Source organism: Phyllostomus discolor, chromosome 7, assembly GCF_004126475.2.
Source record: "Phyllostomus discolor isolate MPI-MPIP mPhyDis1 chromosome 7, mPhyDis1.pri.v3, whole genome shotgun sequence".
Lineage (NCBI taxonomy): Eukaryota > Metazoa > Chordata > Mammalia > Chiroptera > Phyllostomidae > Phyllostomus > Phyllostomus discolor.
In genome coordinates this window covers 137997171-138018605 of record NC_040909.2, presented here as the reverse complement: position 1 = coordinate 138018605, position 21435 = coordinate 137997171, and the positions used below count along the sequence as shown (strand labels likewise).

Genomic DNA, 21435 nt, shown 5'->3' with positions numbered 1-21435 from the left:
TGGGGGGCGGCTGCTGGGCAGGCGGGTGACCTTGGTTCACCCTCCTTGCCCCACACCTCTGCTTGACGGGCTTCAAAGGGGGTTCTGGGGGCAGGGAGGGGGCACGTGCCCCCAGCGTGGGCCTGCACCCATGCACTCTCCCGCACGCCTGTGGCTGCCTCAGACCGGCACCCGCAACCACCTGTCCCTCGCCCCAGGCCGGAGGCCAGCTCTGACAGCAGCCGCCGGGGCGGGCACTCCTCCCCACCCCACCCCACGCCCCAAACCCCAGGCGGCCCCGGGGGGCACACTGAGCGAGGGTCTCTCCCTGTGGCCCCGCCCTGGGCTCCGGGAGGCCCAAGTGACAGGACGGACCGGGAGCCGGGGGACCGAGGGGGCCCTGGTGGACAAAGAGCTCAGCTGGGGAGCGGGCTCGGTGGCCCCCGCCAGGAGCGCCCTCAGAGGGCGGGAGGGGGTGCGGGCCGGCACGAGGCAGGAGCCTGTTGGCGGAGCCGGCTCCACAGCTGGCCTGCCCGGGTCCCCCCCACCACATGCCCCTGCCAGCGCCCCAGAGCAGCAGTCAGGAGGGCCTGAGCGAGCATGGTGGGGGGACAGTGGGGGGTGGGGGGATGGCGGGGGTGGGGGTGGGAGGGCGAGGGGTGCAGGGGTGGAGCCGGGGAGCCGTCCAGGCGTGACGGACGGCAGGGGGCCAGGGCGGGCACACAGGGGACAGGTGCTGCTGGCTGGGGAGGGGAGAAGGAGGGGGCTCTGGGCCACCCCCACCCCCGTGGCTGTCCCTTCCCCGGCCCCCCGGGCCCCCCGGCCCCACACCCGGCCGAGCCGCGGGCCCCACCTCCACACGGAGACGTAGATGATGATCAGCATGAGCAGCGTCAGGGAGGACACTCCACAGCCCACGATGAGCGTCACGGACGGCACGGCCACCTTCTCCATGTTCTGGGGAGGCAAGGGGAGGCCGCAGTGAGGGCGGGGGCCGGGCAGACGAGCAGCCGGCCCCGGGCAGGGGTCCTGCCCCCGCCCCCGCGCCCAGCCCCTGGGGCTCCCCCCCAAGCAGCAGCCACAGCGTTTCATGGCCCCTCCCTGTCCCTGTCCCCGTCCCCCGTCCCCTGGCCCCAGGTGACTCGGAACCCACTCCTGGCTCTGCACAGGCCTGGGGTCCGGCCTGCCCCCTCGGTCCCACCTCGAGGCCTGGCCTGCACACCACGGGCCCGCCCCGTGGACTGCACGACCCACGGTGCTCGCCGTGGGCCCCGCCGGCCCGCAGCCCCCGGGGCCCGAAGGCGCACCACGGAGGGAGCCGGAGGCCTGGCACGTCCAGCCCCCAGGCGGCCCGGGGACTGCAGACGGCTCTGCGGCCCCTCCCAACCTGCCGCCTCTCAGGTCTGGGAAGGAGAGTGGGGACAGCGTGGCCTGACGTGGAGGGGCTTCTTAGGACCCCCCACCCTGCAGCCGACACCTTCCCACCCCTGGGGACATGGCCAGAGGCGGGGGCAGAACCGCCTGTTAGCCCCCAGGGAGCTGGCTGGCCCCGGGGAAGGGGGCTCTGGACCCTGGGCTTAGCTGGCCCTGAACTTTCAGGTGACCTCGGCGCCCCGCCTTCTGGGGCCCCAGTGGCCATTTGTCCTAGCTGCCCCACCTGGCCAGGCAGGGAGCAGCAGGAAGCGGAGGGCAGGCAGAGCCCCAGGGTGCTCAGGGTCAGCCCGTCCTGCTTTCCGGCACACCCTGGCTGGCCCCTGACACCCCTGGGTCCTGGCCCCCGACGAGGCCTGGCCGCCTACCGGCCTCTCAGCTGCTGCCAGCCTGCTGGGGGCCTCGGGCCCCGGCCACCCTGGGCACGGGTGTGCCCGCTGAGCTCCCGCCGGTGTGGATGGGGGGCTAGAGACCCTGCTGTGAGCTCCCGCCTCTCCCTCTCCTCTCCAAGGTCAAGGTGAGGTGTGCGGCCGCCCACCTGGGGCTCCGGCGCGGCTGCTGCAGACCCACAGGCCCGGCGCACCTCACAGCAGGCCTCCTGGCCCCGGGCCTCGTGCTCGCCGGCACGTCTGCTGCCCCGATCGCCTGGGCGCACCGCGGCTTCTGTGGGCGGCACCGCCGGCCCGCCGGGCTCGGCCAGGAAGCCTCCTCCAGGCAGGCCCCCGGTGACCCCAGGGGGACGGGGCACCGCTCCCACCTCAGCCCCCGCCCTGCACGCTTTGCCGGGGACGAGGACGGTGCCACCGTCTCCCAGAGACGAGGCTCCAGAGTGGGGGCCCTTGGGAGCCCCGAGACCCCATCATCCCGTCACTCCGTCGCCCCATCATCGCCGGCCCATGGCTGGGAGCAGGCCAGCAGGAAAGTGACAGTGGGGGCAGGGCGACCCCGGCAAGTGTTTCTAGGACACGGGGCTGGCCCGCAGCCAGCCACGCGGGTCACGGGCGGCGGAGCCAGCAGCTCCCGCCTGCTCTGCGGCCATCTGCCTGCCCATCCCCATCGGGCCCGGCGGCCGCACACCCGCCCGCCCGCTCCCTCCCCTCTCCGCCCGGCAGGCCCTGGACCAAGCAGAGGGGCAGGGGACAGAGTGGGCGGGCGAGGGTGTCAGGAGACCCCAGGCCTCGCTGCAGGGCCGGGCTGGGGACCTCGGGGTGAGAGGCGGACACCAGGGGACGCAGAGGGTGGCCACCTGCCCGAGGCCAGCGCCCCAGCCGAGCTCGGGCCCGCTGCCCGGCACTCTGCCCCTGCCCGTCCCACCGTGGTCTCTCAACGCCCAGGTGACACCTCAGCGCCCAGCCGGAAACGCGGCCCTGGTCCTCCCCGCCCCCACCTCGCACTGAGCCTCCCCAGGGCGCCCCAGCCGCCCGCCCGCGCCTCCCCACGTGGTCCGCACGGCTGGGCCACTCCCACCACGTGGAGGCCCACCTCCGCGCTGCCCCCCCCGCACGCACCGCTCTCCTTCCCGCGGCACCACCCCAGCCCCCCTCCGGCCCTGCCCGTGGTTCCTCCCCGAGGCCCGAGGAAGCAGCCCTCACGGCAGCAGCGCAGGCGGGCCCTGACCCTGGGCACCCGGGGCCCGGGCCCAGGTGGGACTCCTCACCCAGGGTCCGGCACAGCACAGGGGCGCTGCCCCCACCCCCTGGTCCCCGTACCGCCCGCCCGGCTGTGGCGGGCCTGGCAAGCACTGCACCCCGTCCCGCCCCCACGCAGCCCGAGGCAGGTGGCCCGGCCCCCTCACAGACGTGACTCAGAGCAGGCCCGCAGCCGCACAGCGGGGTCCGACGCTCCGGCTCCTCCGTCCTGTCTCCCTTCGCCCCCGCCCGGCATTCTCATCCTGAGCCGGCTCCTGGGGCCCGCCCACAGCGCCCCCCTCCACGGGCGTCTCTGGGACCTCGTCCTGGACTCGTCCCTCGAGGCCGCCTCCTGCCCTGCGCTGCAGCTCTGCCCACTCAGACCGGAACCCCGTGCCCAGCGCGTCCAGCCAGCCCTGGTGGAGGAGGCAGGCGGCCTCTCATCCATCGCCCTGCACGCAGCCCAGCCCGCTCTGCCCCCAACCCACAGGCTGCTGGGTGGCCCCGCCTGGTCCTGCAGGGGCTCCGCCAGCCCCCACCCCCCTCCCCCCAGCCCCCCACTGGGCCACGCTCTTTGGGGCCGCAGCCCTGCGCCCCAGCCATGCCCTCGGAACCCCACCCTGCTTCCCACTTCTCGCCTTTCTCACCCTCCCTGGACAACCGCCCCCCACCCCCAACCCCGCCCCAAGCTCGCTGGTGAACTCCTGCTCACCCCTCAGGACCCCGCCGCAAACCTCCGGCTCACACCCGGCCCCCAAACGACCCCCAGGAGAGAGGGCGCTCTGGGAGCGCAGCAGGCCCCGCGCCCCGAGAGGCTGCCCAGGCCTGTCCACACTGCCCTGCCCCCGGGGAGGCCAGGGCTGGGGTCTGCTCCAGCCCCAGACACTCAGGGGTCAGGGCAGCGCCCGGGGTGCCTGACTGTGGCCCTCCCTCTGCTCTCAGTCCCTCCCGGCCTGGCACCTCTGGGGCGACCTCTCCCTGAGCTGGCGCTGGACCGCAGGCAGAGGAAGGCTGGGCCCGGCTGCTGGCAGGCCAGGGGGCTCGGGCAGGCTGGAGCCCGGCCGGTGCCTCCGGCACGCTCGCTCCCTGCTCCTGCCCATGCCCTTCAGGGGTCACAGACCAGGCAGGGCTCTCGGCCACCCCGTGCTACAGATGGGGAAACCGAGGCTCAGAGCGGCCAGGCGGCCCGCCCTCAGCTCCGCAGCTGCGGGGAGCCCCGCACCCCTGGCCTCATGCCTCTTCTGGGGAGTGGTGACGGGGTGCCTGCCACACCGCCCCTGTCCTGCCTCCACGCACGCCAACACCTCGTGAGAGGCTGCCCCCAGGAGCCCGAGCTGGGTGCTGGCACGCTGCCAGGCGGCCCTCGGTGGGTCGGCCCGCCTCCCGCCGGCCCCTCTCCCGGGCGGTGGGGCCCGCCGCTCCGGCTCGGAGGCACCTGGCACAGGTTGGCTTTTCCTAGAAAGGCCCCCTTGGCACCCAGCCCCTTCACCGCCGGGTTTCACCAGCACAGCCGCCCACTCGCCCATGCGCCACCCTCCCCGCGCACGCTCCCGGTGCCAGGCCTGCGCGCTCAGCCCCCGCCCTCGGGGGGGGGGTGCCTGGAGGCCGCTGGGCCCTGCTCCAGGAGCCCCCACCAGCTGGTCTGCACCTCACTGCCCCCCTCCCGCCCCGAGCAGCACAGGGTCAGCATCCCCCCCAGGGGCGGGAGCCGAAGCTCAGAGGGACGGAAGCCGCTACAGGCTCACTGTGTGCCAAGCAGAAGTGTGCATCCGAGACCAGACCAAACATGTCCTCCTCTGGGCCAGGCAGGCCCTGGGCTGGGGGCTCGGGGGGACGTGGGCACCCCCCCACCAGACCCCTCCTGCCCCGCACCTCCTCACATTGGGGACCCGTGCCTGGGTGCTGCCCTGCCTGCTGCGGCCTCTGGGGGGACCGAGGAAACCCCTGCCCCACGGCCGTCCCCTGTGTGGCGTCGACTGCTGCTTTTGCCTGGGTTCGCTACGCAGAAAGCTGCCTCCTCCAGGGAGCCCCCGGGGATGGCCCCTGCTGCTGCCCCCAGGGCCCTGACCCGAGAGCCAGCAGGGCCAGCCTGTCACAGGGACAGCCCAATGTAGGAGGGCACCCCTGGGTCCAGGGCAGGACCGCAGACCCCTGTCCACCCAGACTCACCTTAAGACCTGGGGTGAGACCCCCTCCCCAAACCTTGGCTCCCCCGCCCATCAATCGAGGCGTTTAGTAGCAATGACCTCTAAGGTCCCGTCTGGCTCTGACCCTGGGGGGGACCGTGGCTGACACCACCGCCCTCCCCACCCGTGTCCCCGAGGAGAAGGGAGTGGGCGGCACGATCTCGGAGACAGCTGGAGCTCTTCCATGGTGAGCCCGGGGCTGCGTGAAGGGGGGCTCTTCCACCCAGCCCACGAGGCCACCCCCACACCCGGGAAAGCCTCATCCCCTCCCCGGTCCGTCCTCCGTGTCTGCTGCCCGCACCGGGCCTGGGCCGAGGGGCTCGGGGAGCGGACGCTCGGGCCCTGCCACCCTCGGGGTGCCCAGTGATCGGGGCCAGGTCTCCCTAGGACCAGTGAGGGCAACTGGACCTGGCGAGAGGGCCCAGCAGCCCCAGCGGGCCGGACTCGGCACCCAGGGCTCCAGCCAGCCAGCTGGCCCCAGATGCCGTTGCCATAGAAACTGGCAGCCCCCACAAAAATCTCCAAACAAAAAGGAGGCCCCTGAGATGATGGGGCCTTTCTGGGGAGGCTGTGGACCCCGGCTGGGCTCAGCACCCATCCACCCTGGGACCCCCACCTGGGACGCAGCCTCCCCCCAAGGCCAGGGGCCACTCGGGGTGGGTGGGGGGAGGCTCTGACAAAGGTGTCAGTGCTTCCCCCGTCTCCCAGGCGGGGTGGGAACCTGCCACCCAGTAACGCCCCCACCGAGGGAAGGGGTCTGCCCGGCGCCTCCAGGCCCTGCCTTCTCCCAGCCAGCATCCTGGCGGTGCCCAGCCTGGCTCCTCCGAGCACCGGCTCCCTCCAGGGCCCCAGGCCTCCGAGGAGAGTGGGCGAGACTCACCCATCAGACACTCCCGGGACCCCAGCCCTGCTCTGCCCGGCAGTCCCCAACTCCACATTGCCACCCACTCGCCCGCCCCCACCCTGCGGCCCGGGACCGGGGGCTGCCGGGCGCACCGACCCCTCCCGCCAGCCGCCAGCCCCGCCCTCTGCGCGCGCCGCCCGGCGGCGACAGTCCGGCCGGAAGCCCCCTCCGCGCCCCCGCCCGCCGCCCTCGCGTCCCGCCGGGGTCTCACCGCGTCGGCGCTGAGCTGGGCTAAGATGGCGAAGGTGGAGAGCCGGTCACAGAGGCAGCGCGTCCGGAGGGCGTCGAGGGGCAACCGTGCGGCAGCCGCGCCACGACCAGGGCCCGAGCTGCGGGGGGGGCGGGGGAGGCGGGTCTGGGGGAGACAGGGCAGCGTGAGCGGCGGCCCCCGCCCCGCCCCGCCCCGCCCCGGGCCCCGGCCCCGGCGCGCACCGGCACCTGCGCCCGCGGCCGCGCGTCCGCCCCGCCGCCGGCCCCCGGAGCCTCGCGCCCCATGGCCGCCGCCGCGGAGCCACGGGAGAGCGACTCACGGGAGCGCGGGCCGAGCCGGGGAGCGCCCCGCCCGCCGCGCCGCCCCAGCGCCGCCCGGAGCCTGAGCCGAGCCGAGGGGGCGGCCAGCCAGGCAGCGGGGACTGCGTGGGGCGCACGTGGGCGGGGTGGGCGGCCCCTGCCCCTCAGCCCCCGCAGCCCCTGGCCGGCACTCTGGTGACCTTGGGACCGCCCCATCCCCCACACCCACCGCCCCCAGGCCCTGGAGCCCCGGGGGCCTGAGGCTCCTCTTCAGGGACCAGAGAAGCTTCCCTTCCCAGAGCATAAACAAAGCCCCCGGGGGCTGACCCAGGGCCCGCCGGCTGTCTGCAGGCCCGGCATCTCCGTTTCCGCCAAAACCCGCGGGCCCCTGGGGCCTGGGCGCACCTGCCCCGCACTGCCGCAAACCCCCCCTTGGCGGGCCGGCCCACGTTCACGGCCAGTGCGCACAGTCAGGAACTTGGGAGCGTCCAGCCTGGGCTGAGCCTGCAGGGGCCGGGCCTGCGGAAGGTGGCAAGGGAGGGTCCCCGCCAGGGCCCGGAGCCTGTGGGCTGTGGGGGGCTCCGGGCTGCCCGGGGAGACCGGACTGAAACTCTGCTCCTCAGGACCCACACTCGGGAGTGGGCTGGGGCGCGACCCAGAGGAGCCCCGACCTGCCCACGCAGGCACGGTGACACACCGTGACGCCTCTGCTCATCACCCCCGCCCCCCCATCTGGGCCGAGTGGGCAACTTCTCTAGGGTGGGGAGGGCAGGCCCCCGGAAGCTCCCAGCACAGCGCCTGGGTGCCCGCTGGTGTCTCCCAGCAGGTGGGCGCCCGGCGTGGGCTCTGCTGGATCCGAGGTGTTACACAACCTGCTCTTCTCGGGGCCCCGGGGAGAAGGCCGGCGCCGGGTCGGCCAGACACCCGCACCTCCGCTTCTCCGCCTTTCTCGCTGGGTTCTCCCCACCACCGCCGGGAAGGACCTGCCCCCCACCCCCCGCCCCACCCTGGAGCCTTGCATTTCAGGCGGAAAACCGAGGCCCGAGGGGGCAGCGAGGCACAGCTGCTTCGAGGCCCAGGACCCGGCCAGGGCTCTGGGGCCCCGATGCCTCCCGTCCGGCCCCCAGCCTGTTTGCTCGTGTCTGCAGTGCGCTGAGAGGAGGGGCGTCCCTCTGCTCGGGGGCACGGTCCCCTGAGTCCGGGGGGCCAGAGTTTGGGGGGGGCTCACAGCACAGTCGTGTTGGGGGCTTCCATCAACAAGGAGGCAGGAGCAGACCGGGGCCACAGAGGGGCCCTAGAGCTTCTGCCTGTGGCTCCCAGAGACGCCTCTGTCTGAGCCCCCCTGCCTCGGCCCCCTGGCCCCCTGCTGGCCCAGGAGCAGCCGAGGTGTGTGGGGCCGCACAGCTGAGCAGAGCCCCACAGGGGCGTGGGCAGGCGGTCCCAGGGCTCAGCTGCCTGTGCGGCCCGGCTCCCACTCCGCCACCCTGCAGGCGACAGGCACCCAGCACCGAGTAGGGCAACGGTTGGAGCCTATGAAGGGCCCAACAGAGACCCCTCCTTCTCCCCCTCCCCTCCCTCTCTCCCTTCCTCAGGAGAAGGAGAAACTCCACCAACCACAGAACCAGAATGAGGCCCAGGCAATGGAAGGAACAGGAAAGGGGAGGGGGCCCTGGGAGCCTGGGCACACCCCCTCAGCAGCACCCCAGGTCCAGCCTGGTGCCCCCACGCCCAGCCGCCGTCTCCACCCCAGCACCCCTCGGGCACGATGCACTGGGCCCTTGCCGACCCCGGCCTGCACCCCACCCCACCCCCGCCTCCGCCCCCCACTGGGCAGGCCCTGTCCTCGGCCCCGGAACCCATCCCCGGCAGCCCTGCAGGGACCGGCCACTGACCCGGCACCAGGAGACGGCCAAACACAGTGCGCCCCAAGAAAGCGTCCTGCTGGCCATTCTGTGCGGCCACCGGCACCTCTCTCTCTCGAGCCGCCCAGCCAGTGGATGGCACTGGCCGTGTGGCCAGTCATGGGTTCAAATCCCAGCCCTGCTCATGCCCGATCCAGCTGCTGCCACAGCCCGGGTCCTCCTCCTTGGGCGGGGGCGGGGGGGGCAACCCAGGTCTCTCTCCTGCTTGGGGGCTGCTGGGAGAGCCGGGAGGGGGTGCGGGCACCCCGAGGCCTGGGGTGAGGGGAGCAGGCTGGCTGGGACCGGCAGCCTGGCAGGTTCCCAGCCGGCACTGGCGGGTCTGTAGGGCGCCAGGCAGACGGCTGCCGGCCACCTCCTGGGAGGGCGCCAGCCCGGCCGCGGCTGAGCCTGCAGGAGTCCCGCTGTGGGCACTAATTAGCTTATCGGCCCTCCCGGAGGAGGGGGGCAGGGGCAGCTGCCCACCGGGCTGCGAGGTCACGCCAGGGCCTGCCCGCTGCCTCCGGCCACGGGGAGCATGAGGGTGCGCGGCCCCCAGACCCCACAACAAGCTGGCCGGGCCGGCAGCCCAGCAGGTGGGCAGCTGCTGGCCACTGGAAGCTGCCCGGGTGGGGGCCCTGCAGGACTGACTGACTGACCAGAATGCTCCCTGCTGCAGGGGACACCCGTTCCCACCTCTGTGGCCGGCGGGCCGCTCCCTCCTCTCACCCACGGCGACCACGGGGCACGGGGAAGACCATCTGCCACCTCCTGCCCGAGCTTCCCAGACCTGGAGCGTCTGGGTCCCGGAGCCAGTCCCCTGTCCCCAGGCCCGGGGAGTCTGGGTCTGAGACGCTGTCCCTCCCTTACTGGTCCATGGGGGGCAGAGGGCACCAGGGCCACGGACCCTTCCAGGAGCAGGGGGGCAGGGGGCCTGGGGGGCAGGGCAGGGGCCTCCCTCTGCCTGTGCGGAGGCGGAGAGGGGCCTGGGCCCCTCAGATCAGGGCTCTGAGGGCAGAGCCCTGCCCCCACTGGACCGGAGCTCCCGGGGCAGGCGCAGCCCGGCGGGCTCCACCTCATGGCCACAGGCCAGGGCCAGCGCCCGGGCTCCTGCAGCGAGGCCTGTTGCTGACCTTCGGCCTCCACCTCCGCACAGCCCTCCCGCCTGCTGACCAGTCCGCCCCCCAAAGTTACACTCTGCCCCACCCCTCCAGGTGCTCAGAGGGTGGGACTGGCTGGGCCGGGCCTGCTCACCTCGCTGCCCACAGGCCGTGAGGCGGGCGGGTGCTCAGCCGGGCCTGGGCAGCACCCCCTCTGCCTCCTCCACCTCCTCTGGCACCTGCAGCTGGCCCAGCGGCAGACCCGACTGGCCTTGCTTCCGCAGCGCACCGGGAGTCCTAGTGCGGCCCCCTGCGCCGGGCCACCACCCGGGCCCTCGCCCCACCGCCGGGCGTCCCCTGGCCACCGAGGCCGCTGCCAGCGCCAGGCCGACTGCTCATAGCCCTCCAAGCCCGCCTCACTCCGACCAGAGGCCGCGGGGTCTCCGGGACGAGCCCGGACCCCCCAGCAACCCCTAGAGAGCCCCACTGTGGACACCCCCAGGCAGTGAGCCCAGCTCCCTGCAGCCCCCGCACACTCCTGGAGCACGCTGGGACCCTCACGGCGCTCACGCGTCCTGCCAGCCCACGGGCGGGTGCTGCTTGGACGGGCTGATCCACACTGCGGTGTGCATGACTCACGGGGCCCGCCCACGGGGCAGAAAGGAGCCGCAGTGGGCACCGCACCCCCCAGCGGGAGAGCAGGAAGTGGGCAGGAGTCTCCAAGGGCAAGGGGCTGCCAGGAGCCCCTCAGAACTGGCCTTTGAACCTTTGGTCTTCGGGGCGCAGCCTCCACTGGGGCTCCCTGAAGCGGCCGGCCCAAGCGCACGCCCGAGAAATCACGCCGCGCACCTTGGGAGTGCCTGCCTCCCGCCCCTGCTGCTGCTGTCGAGCCTCAGACCCAGGCTTGTGCCGGGCCTCCTCCTCCAGGGAGCCTGCCTGGACCGCCTGTGCGGCCCTGGGCGCCGCATGCGGTCCCTCCAGCAGGTCCTGCCCTGCACTGGGGTCCCCACCCGAGGCCCTACGCTGCCTGCCAGCTGGGGTTCATCATGACGCCCAGCGCCCTCGGTCCCGGTGGCCTCGTCCACACAGGCAGACGCGAATGGACCCTCGGGTCCCGGAACACAGGTGCCCTCCGGCCTCCAGGCCTCGGTCTCAGCTGCTCTCTCTGACCCCACGCTGTCCCGTCCACTGGCTGGCTCAGCCTCGTCCGCAGGACCGTCTCGTCGTTGCCCCCTCCAGGAAGCCTCCGGGGCCTCCCCTCCCCGCCCAGCCGCTCCCGGCCGCCAGCGTGGAGGACCCGCAGAGCAGGCCGCCTCTGCCTCCCCGGAACCTGGCCCGGGCGGCACCATCTCCTCTTGCTGCAGGGCCTGGGAGCAACGCCCGTGACCGGGGGACACCGAGGGGCGGGCGCCTGCCTGGCTGGGGTCCTGCTGAGTGAGCTGCCAGGTGAGGCCCCACCTCCTGGGCCCACGGCCCCCCTGAAGTTGACGGTGTCTGAGCCTCGGTCAGCATGCCTGGGGCCTGGGGCTGTGACCCAGACCTCCAGGGCCTCTCACGTCCGCACGACCCAAGATGCCAATCTCCCGGCTCCCTGCCCCCGGCGCCGCCGCTGCTGAGTCAGGGCTTCCGGCCGCAGGCCCGCGCTGGGCTGGGGGCCCGGCTCCACGCCTGTCCCAGCCCCCGAGACCCGGCAGGCCACGGCCGCTGCAGGTGGCGACCCTGGAGCCCACCAGGAAGCAACTGGCCTGCACGGGCTGAGGTCCGGCCCCCAGCTCAGAGGCCCAGACCCAGGATTCCCACCCTCGCCCTTTGCCCTCGCTCGGAATTCACGCGGTGCACCCCTGCCCGGCTCCGCCTGCCCTGCCTGTCACCCTGCCAAACCCAGCCCCAAGTTCCACATCCTTCCCTCTCCAGCCGCCGGGACAGCGGGGGTCAGGCTGGGATGCTCACCGGCTCATTCGGCATGTGACTGCCCGGCCTGCCCGTGCTGGCCCCAGGGCTGGGGGCTGGGCACCGGGCGCCCCGGGCCCTGTGCTGGCCGGAGCAGGTCCCCCAGCTCAGCGCCCGCTGCACCCTGCCCCGCCGCGGCCTCCCCAGGGTGGCTGCAGGCTCTCCCCGCAGCCTCCCATCTGCTCTGGCCACGTCTGCTGCAGGCTGGCTCGGGGGCGGTGCCGCGGGTGCATCCTGGTCCCCACGGGGGGACCCGAAATCCCCCTAAGAGCCGGTCCCATCGCCATACCCGCTAACTTGTCCCCATGACCTCCCCCCACCGCTACCACCGAAGCCACCACCGCCATCAGGACAACACCGCCAGCGACGCCAACGGTACAACCGGTGCCACTGCCACCGCCACTGTAAATGTCACTGTCACCTCCCGACTGCCGACAGCACCGTCAGCAGCAGCACCGCCGTCACGTTACCGAGAGCACCAGAGCACCACCACCTTCAGCAAGAATGACAGCCACACCACCACCGTCATCGCATCACCGGCCATCAGTGCCACCGCCACCACCGTCGGCGACAACCGCCTTGTCGGCAGGAGCCGGGCCGTCCCACAAACTCACCCGCCCACAGCGTCAACAGCACAGCCGCCGCCACCGCCGGCACCGTCCTCGCCCTGTCCTTGCGACCACCAGGGTCGCCCCCAGGTCAGCGGCACTGCCGTGACGGCCACCGCCTCCACAGAACCAGCCCTACGGTGGTCGCCGGGCCCCACGCTGGCTGGCGGCCCCTGTCGCCCACATCCGGCGAGCGCGGACTCGGCGCCTGCGGTGCCCAGGACACTGTGGAGGCCAAGCCCACCACGCGGTCTCGCCGCCACCCCGTCCGCCACGGCGGCTGAGACTCCACGGGCAGCTGCGCCATCCTTGTCCCTCGCACCCCGGGCCACCGGCCTGTCCCCAGGCATTTCCTAGGCCACTTGACTCCCAAAGGCCACGTTGCCCTGGGTGACCTCCAGGCCACTCCCCCGCCCCTGCTTCTGGTGCCCCCACACTAAGGCCCAGAGAGGAGATGGGACATGATGGTCCTCTGTGGTCACTGCCCGCCTGGAAGTCCTTCCTGTGTCCGCCCCCCGGCTGGCCCCCGAATCCCGAGTCCGCCCCCCGCAGAGTTGAGGACAGTTGGTCACGGCCCGCCCAGCACCGCCAGCAACGAGCCACTGAGACGCAAGGCACTGGGGTCTCGAAGACCCTCCACCATGCTGCACCAGTCACCGCACGCCTGGCAGCAGGAAGGCAGTGAGGAGGGCCACCGGGTGCCCTTTAGCGCCCCCCCCACCTCATCACGGTCACGGGTGCCGTCTCCGTGAGCGAGCCCGGGGGCGGGGGTGGGCCGCCGGACCCGGGCCTGAGGGGACAGGCACCCCTGGGCAGGAGGCCAGGAGGCAGCCCCCACCCCGGACCCGCCTCCTGGGAGGACGGACCGGCCGCAGGGCCGGGCGTGGCCCAGGGCTCAACATCGTGGAACCTTGCTACAAACACACAGAACTTGGGCACCTTGCAAACGGGCGGACGGATGGACAGATGGACGAAACCCCCTCGAGCAGTGCACTAAAGCGTCTCTGTGATACCCAGGCTCAGGCCCTTCCCCAGTGTCCCCTGCTCTGTCCCCACATCCGCCCTTCCCGCCCCGAAGGGGCCCTGGCCGAGCCCCCCCGTCCCCTGGGCACGGCCCCATGAACCCCGCACCGGCCCCCCCGCCACCCACAGGAGCACCCAGATGTGGGGGGGGGGCACCGGGACTCCGCCCCTCCGCAGACGAGGCTCCCAGTCCTGTCCTCTGCGGGGCCTGGGAGTGGCTGGGTGGGGGCTGGGGCGGGGCACCTTCCTGCCCCGGGAGGCAGCGGGCTCTGGTCTTGCCCTGTCACCGTTGAGGACACGGGGGCCAGGGCTTCCACAGCCCAAGTGGGCACAGCTGGGAGCCCCCTTAGGTGGGGCACAAGAGGCAGGCCCTGCCCTGGGGACTCCCGTCCTGCTGGGGGTGGGGGGCAGGCAGGACACAGACACACACGGACACGTGACTTCCTGCAAGCTGGGGTCCGGCAGAGCCCTGGACAGGGGTGAGGATGCCGGGAAAGGGCCGGCAGGCCCCCGTGCGGGTGGCCCGTGGGGACGGGGAAGAGGACAGGGCCCAGGGGTCCTGCTGGCCAGGGGGAGGGGCCTGGGGGGGAGGGCAGGGCCGGGGGAGCTCCTCGCCCCGCCGGAGACAGCACAGCGGGACCTGAGCCTTGCATCCCCACCCATCCGCCCCCTCCAGTTCCCAAGCCCCTCAGGGCAACGGCCCCAGCCCGGAAGCCCCCGGGGGGAGGGTAGGCCCCCAAGGACAGAGCCGGGGCAGCAGGAGGAGGGCAGAGGCTGGGGTGGGCGGGGGAGCCTGCCCAGAGCAGACCCTCCCCCACTCCCTGAAGAGGCCCCGGGGCCGGCCGGCCCCCTCCGGGCCCCTGCCTCCGCCAGGAACCAGCTGGCGTGGGAGAAGGCGGGCTGGGAGCCGGCCGCTGACGGCGGCGTGGGGACCCTGCCAACTCTCCCTTCCGCTCGCCCGGCGTGGCCGGCCCCTCACTGCCCTCTCCAAGGAAACCACAGATGGGGGGCAGGAAGGACTCTTAAAGGGACCCGGACAGGCACTCGGCGGGGGCCCAGGGCGGGGGAGGGGGCTGGGTCCCGGGTCCCCCTGCAGGGCTGCCCCTGGCCCGTGGGGCTGCTTCCGGCCCTCAGGGCGGGGGGAGAGCACAGGCCAGAGTGACCCGGGGGTGACCGCGGGCTGGCTGGGTCCTCAGCTCCTCGGCCCGTGGGGGGGGGGGTGGGCAGTGAGAAGGCTCCTGTGAGCACAGCAGGGGGGGCTGAGGCGCCCGGCGGGGGTCAGACTGGGTCCACAGAGCACGCAGGGGCAGGACCCTTCCCACCCGCACCCTCCGCCAGCCTGTCCCGGAGGTGGGGCCCAAGGATGCCAGGAGCCCCCTGGTTAGGGAACCCCGGGCTGGATGGAACGGGGTGTGGGGGCGGCTGCAGGACCTCTCAGAGCCTTTGCGGCTGAGGTGGATGCGCGCCCAGGAGCGCAGTGTGGTGTGTGCTGGGGGTGGAGGACACCCACCTCTGGGGGACAGCCCCCCCCGCCCCCCCCCCCCCCCGCGCGGGCAGAGCAGGACATGGGGGAGCAGGGGGGTCCGGGGTGGGTCTGGCCTGCACTGCTGGCCCCATCCCCGGCCTCAGCAGCCCCCGTTTTCAACTGAGAAGGAGCAGGCAACCTCTGAAGGTCGTGCCCGCGCCGACCTGTGCCCTCTACGGAGCCTGGAGCGCTTATTGATTAGGAGGAGAGGGAGGTCAGACGGTCGCCATCTCTGTCCACCCGAGACCCAGGGAGCTGTCCGGTCAGAACCACGGGCCCCACCCCGGAGCTCCCTCCCTGCCACTCACGGTCCCTGTGGGCCCCACCCACCCACCCACGCTGCGAGGGCTCTTTCCTCACGGCCCACCCCCTGCTCCCCGTCCCCCCACCCCAAGGGCGCCGTGGCGGTGGGCACTGTGCAGAGGCCCTGAGCCGCGCCGTCAGCTCGGGGAGACACGGTGGGGGGGGGTTACAGGACGTGGGCTCCTGGCGCAGGGCTCTCTCGGGGGCTGTCAGGCGGTGTCCACAGAGCCTGGGCCGCCGCCCCCCTCGTGCGTGCCCAGCCGACATGCGTGTGCGTGTGCGTGTGCCCCGGGGAGGTGGGGGCTGCGCTGTGGGCAGATCCTCGGACTCACCCTTCCCCAGAGGAGTGTGTTGCACGCTCGACTGTCACATGTGGTTGCAGGGGAAGACAGCCCTGCATGCTTACTGTACATGCATGACCACGTGTGGACACACATGCAGAAGTTGCTCCAGACGAGACACAGGGTCAGGGCTCAGGATACGACCGGGGTCAGAGTTCAGAGTGAGACTGGGGTCAGGGCTCAGCCCGTGACCAGGGTCGGGGTTCAGCGTGAGACTGGGGTCAGGGCTCAGCCTGTGGCCGGGGCCGGGCCACTGAGACTGAGGCTCAGGCTCCGCTGGGGCTCCGGGCTCAGTCACGCATGGCGAGGTCACTGTTTCACTGACGGCCACAGAGGGCTCTCGGCCCCTCCCCCCCCCGTGACCTCGTAGACACCCCAGACCCCAGTGCAGGGCCCCTCCAGCACAGACGTGACTCTGGGCGTGCTGGTGGGAGCAGGCCTGGGGCTCTGCCCCCCAGACCGCTCAGGTCACCCAGGAGGCTGGCCCCTCTGAGGCCCGTCACGGAGGAGGAGCGGCCACGGAAGGAGGTCCGGCAGCACTGAGCCGGGGTGAGGGCAGGGGGGGCCCTTCCTGTCGCCTCTGCGCAGCAGCCCCCTCCCTGCGGGCCCGGGGCCGCCCGGCTCTGGGTGGGACGCCCCATCCCCGACCCCAGAGCTCCCAGCCACACCGCAGGCCTCCAAGAGGCGGCAGGCCCAGTGGGGGCCCGGTGGGGCCCGCCACAAACACAGCCCAGCTGTTGGCACCACCCCGCTGTCCTTGGGGGCCCCAGGCCCCAGGCAGCAGGACCTGGACGATCCCACCCACCCAGAGGGGAGCAGCAGCCGTGAGCCGCCCCGGGGCCTGGCCGCCACCTGCTGGGCTTCGACCCACTTGCAGGCGGACTTCCCGCAGGGCCAGGGAGCTGGGGCCCGGGGGGCGGGATCCGCTCCAGGCCCCGCCCAGGCCAACCTGGGCCCCCGCAGCCCTGTCCTGGACTCGGGCTGCACGGGCAGGGCCTCTCCTGGCGGAGGGCGAGGGCCCCCTCTCTCTGGAAAGCACTTTCCTACCAGGAGCCCGAAACCGTCTGGGGACGGGTGCCACGGAGAGAACTGGAAGGGAGGGTGCCGAGGAGGCTGGGGGCGGGAGGGGCACACGGAGGGAAGCTCCCTGGGCAGGAGGGCCCTCGGGTGGGCCGGCCGCCCCAGGCAGCTGCAGGCAGCCTGTGACCAGCCCCCAGGGAGGGGCCTGAGTGGGAGGGGACGGACCCGCGCCCCCGAGGGGCCTGGGCTCTCCCCCTCACCTCTGCTCCTGTCCCGCCTTTACGACGCCCTGTTCCTACCCAGAGCTTGTGCCGCTTACAAGACCCAGGCAACGGCGGTCGACGGCAACCCCGCCAGAACGCCGCTTCCCAGGGCCGGGGGTCCACGCGGGGGCTCTGCCCCGGCCTCAGACCCAGAGCGGGAAAGGCCCGTGCGGGCGGGTGGGCAGCCGGCCTTGCACATATCTTCACCCTGCCTGTTCCTTCTGCCAAAACTCGTGTCCCCAGGGGCTCCCGTGCGCGGCGCGGTGCGACCTTGGCTCGAACACGGGCTTCCGGGGAGGCTCCCGTGGACCCGCTCGGCACAGCCCTCCTGCCGCCAGGCCTGGCGCCGCCTGCGGTGCGTGGCCGGACCTGACACTTCACACAGACCTGTCCCGGGGCTCCTGCTGCACGCCCCGCCTACCGGGGGCAGCGGGGCCGAGGGCCAGGCCTCCTGTGGCAGCGACCACTAAAGGGGGGCGGGCGGGGCAGATCATGGCCCCCCAACAACTTTTGGAGCTCCGGGCTCAGGCCCCACACCCCTCACAGCCTCCCCTCTGCACCCGCCTGGCCCGCTCTCCGGCTTCTGCTCAGGCCCTGCCCGGGTCCCTTCGTCCCCTCTGTGCCCGGCACACCCGTCCCCCTCCACGCCAGCCGCTGCGGAAACCTCCCCCGACCGCCCAGGACACACGCTGGTCCCTGCGCCACCCAGACCATGAGCGGGGACTTGGTGTGGGCACCCCAGGCCCGGGGGCCCCGCTGAGCCCACTCCCCTTCTGGCCGGCCTGGGGGCTAATAGGTCGCAGTGACAATGACACCCAGCCTCCCATGGACACTAATGCACCCCAAACCCCAATGCTCACCTAACCTCTTGGGGGAAGGCGCAGGCCCCCCAGGCCCACCTGGCCCATCAGGTTCCAGCCGCCGAGCCCTCTCCTGTCCTGTCTCCCAAAATTCGGACCCTGCTCCCCTCTGGGGGCTGCTCCCGCTTAGGGGCCTTTGCACAAACTCTGGCCTGTGGCTGCATGAGGCTTCCCACTTCCCCCTGTGCCTGGCCACGTCTCGGGGGACACCGGATCTGGGGCGCCCACGCAGGGCCCCGGGACCGAGTGCCACCCTGCAGGGCGCGGTGGCACTGGCAGGAGCCGGACGAGGACCGGGGCCTGGGCCCCCGGAGCCTGCCCCCAGAGCCTCCACCTCACACCCTGGGGCCGCGCCCCTGCCCAGCTTGCGCTGGGGTTGGCCTGCCGCGAGCGTGTGGGCGTGCCTGTCTCCTGGGCCCCAGGCAGGTGGGAGGCGGGCCGGGTGGGCACCGTGCTGCCCCACAGCCAGACCTGGGCAGGGAGGGGCCGTGCCAGAGCGAGAAGCTCCTCCCCCGCCCGGCCCACTTCCCCAAAAGCACCCTCGGGGGCCTGAGGCCGCGAACCCAGGGGCACTCACCCGTCGGTCTCGTCCCACAGGATGCAGGTCTGGTTGGTGGTGCCCTGCAGAGTGAGCGGAGAGGAGTCAGGGCCGCCTGCCTGCCCCCTCGAGCCGCCCGAGGGCCACTGCCCTGGCCTGCCCCCAGTGAGCCGGGGCTCTGCAGCCTACGCCGTTCCTCCACGAAAACGGTGTTTGAGGAGGAACCTGAGGCCCAGAGCAGGGGAGAGACTGGCACGGACCCCCCACTCCAACCCCACGGTGGGGCCCTGGGCAGCGCCCGTCCCCGCTCTGAGCGGGCCTGGGCAGCAATGGCCAAACCCATCTCCAGGTGCCCACGTGGCCAGTCAGCTTAATGCAACACGGAGAAGCCCCGGGAGACTGAGGGGCGAGCAAGCAAGGGTCAGGCGGGCACGGGGGGCCTTGAGCATGTCACCCTGCGGGTCACTGAGCACCAACCCTGAGAGAACTGGGGTGCTAGGGGCGGGGCCCCCCGGCGTGTGCGGGGGCAGCCACTCTGAACGCGGGTGGGAGCGACTTCTCCTTGCCTGGCCCTGCGGTCCACCCTCAGGCAGGGTGGGGGCCGTGGCACCCGGGGGCTGAGCGACGCGCCCCAGTCCGCACGGCGGGAGAGGGCGGGGCCCGGTCTTCCGGACCCCGGCCTGGGGCCCGAGGCCTGGCGCTGCCCTGTCCTGGCTGGTGGCCCCGGGGCTCCCGGCTCTCAGCTGGTCCACGGGACACCTTGGCCTGGCCCCACAGAGGATCTCAAGGGACAGGGCCCAGAGGAGCCGGGGCAGATTCGTTCCACAGATGGACGGCTCTCTGTGCCCCAGGGGGGCCCCCAGGCCGGCAGGACCAGGGCTGCAGCGGCTAGGGCCTGGGCGGCGGTGGCAGAGCCGGGGAGTCGCCCCCAGCCCCTGTCCCCCCACGGCCGTTCAGGGCGAGAGCAGCTCCCTCACGAGGTGGCAGGGAGACCTCCCGCCCGAGGGCCAGCCAGGAGCCGCACGCACACTCTTGGGCAGACGCACGCTCGCGGAGGGCACTCACATTGTACACGTGAGCGAACTCGATCTCCAAGGGCGTGAGCAGGGAGCGGGGCGGCGGCTTCACCGTCACCGAGATGACCTTGGAGTTCAGCACAGTCGTGTTCCTGGGGGAGAGGCGGCAGGGCGTGTCAGGGTCCTGGAGCCCCCCTGCAGGCCTGGCCCGCACTGCCCCACCCACTGCCCCCTCCAGGCTGGCCGCCCCCGCCCCCACCGCCCAGGCGCCCCCTGCTCCCACCTCTGGAGGGCCAGGAAGCTGCCCAGGTTCCGGTAGAGCACGGTGCCCACCACGAACACGGAGGAGTCGTCAGCCTCTGGAAGACAGCGAGCTGGTCACCCTCCCCTCCCCGCCTCCCACTGTCCCCAGCCCCGACCGGGCTCCCTCGTGTGCCCCTGGACCATGGACGGACAGACGGATGCAGCACTGCAGCGCAAGGGCCGGAGTGACCGCCTGGGGCCCCCCAGGTGACCCCCGAGAGCTGAGGACAGGCAGGGCCCACCCACTGCGTGACGTCAGGGGAAGCGCCGCCCGTGCCCGGGACGAGGAGGACCCTCCGTCCACCCCGCAGAGACTGCGGGCAGCTGCCCGGCCCGGGAGGGCGGGGAGAGCTTCCTGAGCGGAATGGCGGACGCCACCTTGGACCTGGGGACCACGGGCCTGGCTCCGGGGGGCCTCCCCGGGGCTGGGCGTGCCGGCCCCCAGCCCCAGGTCTCTGAGGACGCCACGGGGCCCTCACCTGCCAGCCCCGTGGAGAAGACGCTCTTAGACACAGTGACCCTGTCCTCCGGCACCTTGGCCCAGTCGCCCGTGGCCCGCCAGCCCTTCATGGGGAAGCTGATGTCCGTGGCTCCGCTGGCTGGGAGCTTGTGGATGCTGAGGACTGCGGCGAGGGGGACGGGCAGAGATGGGGGACAGGCAGAGATGGGGGACAGAGAGAGCACATCGGTGACGAGGAGCCTTGGCCGGGAAGAGCCGGGGGGTGGGCCTGGGGTCAGGACTACCGCCCCGGCGCTTACAGCTCGGGGAGGGGGGATAGGGGGGGAGCAGGGGGCCGCCAGCCCGGCTCCTGCTCGGGCCCCCTCCCCACAGGCCCTGGGTGCCTTCCTGGCCCCTGGCCTGGGCCCTGGCCCCCAGCGGCACTGCCCCATTGGCTCCGCCCTTTCACAGGCATGGGCTCCCGGGGGTGGCCGTGTCCCAAAGGCCAGCGGGGTCCACTCTGGCACCCCCTGATGTGGCAGCCCGGTTCCCCCTCCACTGCAGCTCTGAAAAACGGACGGGGCAGACCCCCCCTTCCCCCCGAGGACAGGTACGGAGACAGCAGATGGGTGGGGGGGCATGGAAGGCACCGGGTGGGGAAGGGTCCTCTGTCCAGGTGCAGGGAGACTGGCTGACGGGGACACAGCAGTGTGGGAGCAGCCAGAGTGGCGACAGGGTGGCCCTGGGGCGTGGCCGACCTCCGAGGACCCTCACCCATCCGGTCCCAGCCACGCTGCAGACCCCAGCCCCTCCAGGCTCTGTGGCCTCCGGACTGAGGCGTCCCCTGAGCAGGCGGCAGACGCCGACCTGGGGGGACAGGGCTCGAGGCCCCCCTCTCCCGGCCCTCCCGCCTAGGCAGTGGCTGTGCTCCGGCCTCCAGTCCCCCGGGGGCTGCCCCCGGCCTTCGCCCACCTCTGGGTCCCCTCCCCTGCCGAAGCCACCACCCAGCCGAGGCCACCCCACGCCTTTGCTCACACAGTGCCCCGGCCCCCTGAGCCGGGCCCTCCCTGAGCCCGTGGCCCGATCTGGGGACACGGCATCCCCCCTACGGGGGGCCCTGGGGACAGGGCGGCCCCTGCTGCATCGGCTACCAAGGAGAGACCGCAAGTGGCCAGGCATTCGTGGGGACACTGAGCCCTCACGCCGAGGCTGTGGCAGGAGCCAGCGAGGCCCTGCTGACCTTGAAGTTGTCGGGGGACAGACAGGAGGTGACGGTCACAGGCAGAGGGTACGGCAGGTTGGGGGGGGCACGCTTCCAAACGGGGCGGTCTGGAGCCCCCGGGGAAGTGACTGCGTGTGAAGACCCGGAGGAGGCAGGCTGCGGGGCTGCAGGGGTTTGTGGGGTGCAGGGGGGGTGCAGAGAAAGCCAGGAGGTGCCCCAAGGTGGGGACTTGACAAATGTGGCCCTTGAGAGTCCCTGCAGGGCACCCTGGCAGTGTGACTATCGGGGTGCAGGCCTCCCAGACCCCAATTGAGTCCATTGAGCCCTCTGTCACCCGCCGCCGGTGAGCCCTGCTGCCGTCCCGTGGTGCAGATTCAGGCGGTGCCAG

General features: G+C 72.8%; 1 protein-coding gene across 1 annotated transcript in view; it reads right to left on the bottom strand.

Moving 5' to 3' along the window:
- The window catches only part of ADGRB1 (adhesion G protein-coupled receptor B1), a 65991-nt gene that overhangs the window by 18366 nt on the left and 26190 nt on the right, over positions 1–21435 (bottom strand). The window contains 7 exon segments of the mRNA XM_036031473.1: positions 833–936; positions 6340–6420; positions 6422–6483; positions 18093–18150; positions 19133–19235; positions 19367–19442; positions 19866–20009. Coding sequence (XP_035887366.1) covers positions 833–936; positions 6340–6420; positions 6422–6483; positions 18093–18150; positions 19133–19235; positions 19367–19442; positions 19866–20009 — 628 coding nt within the window.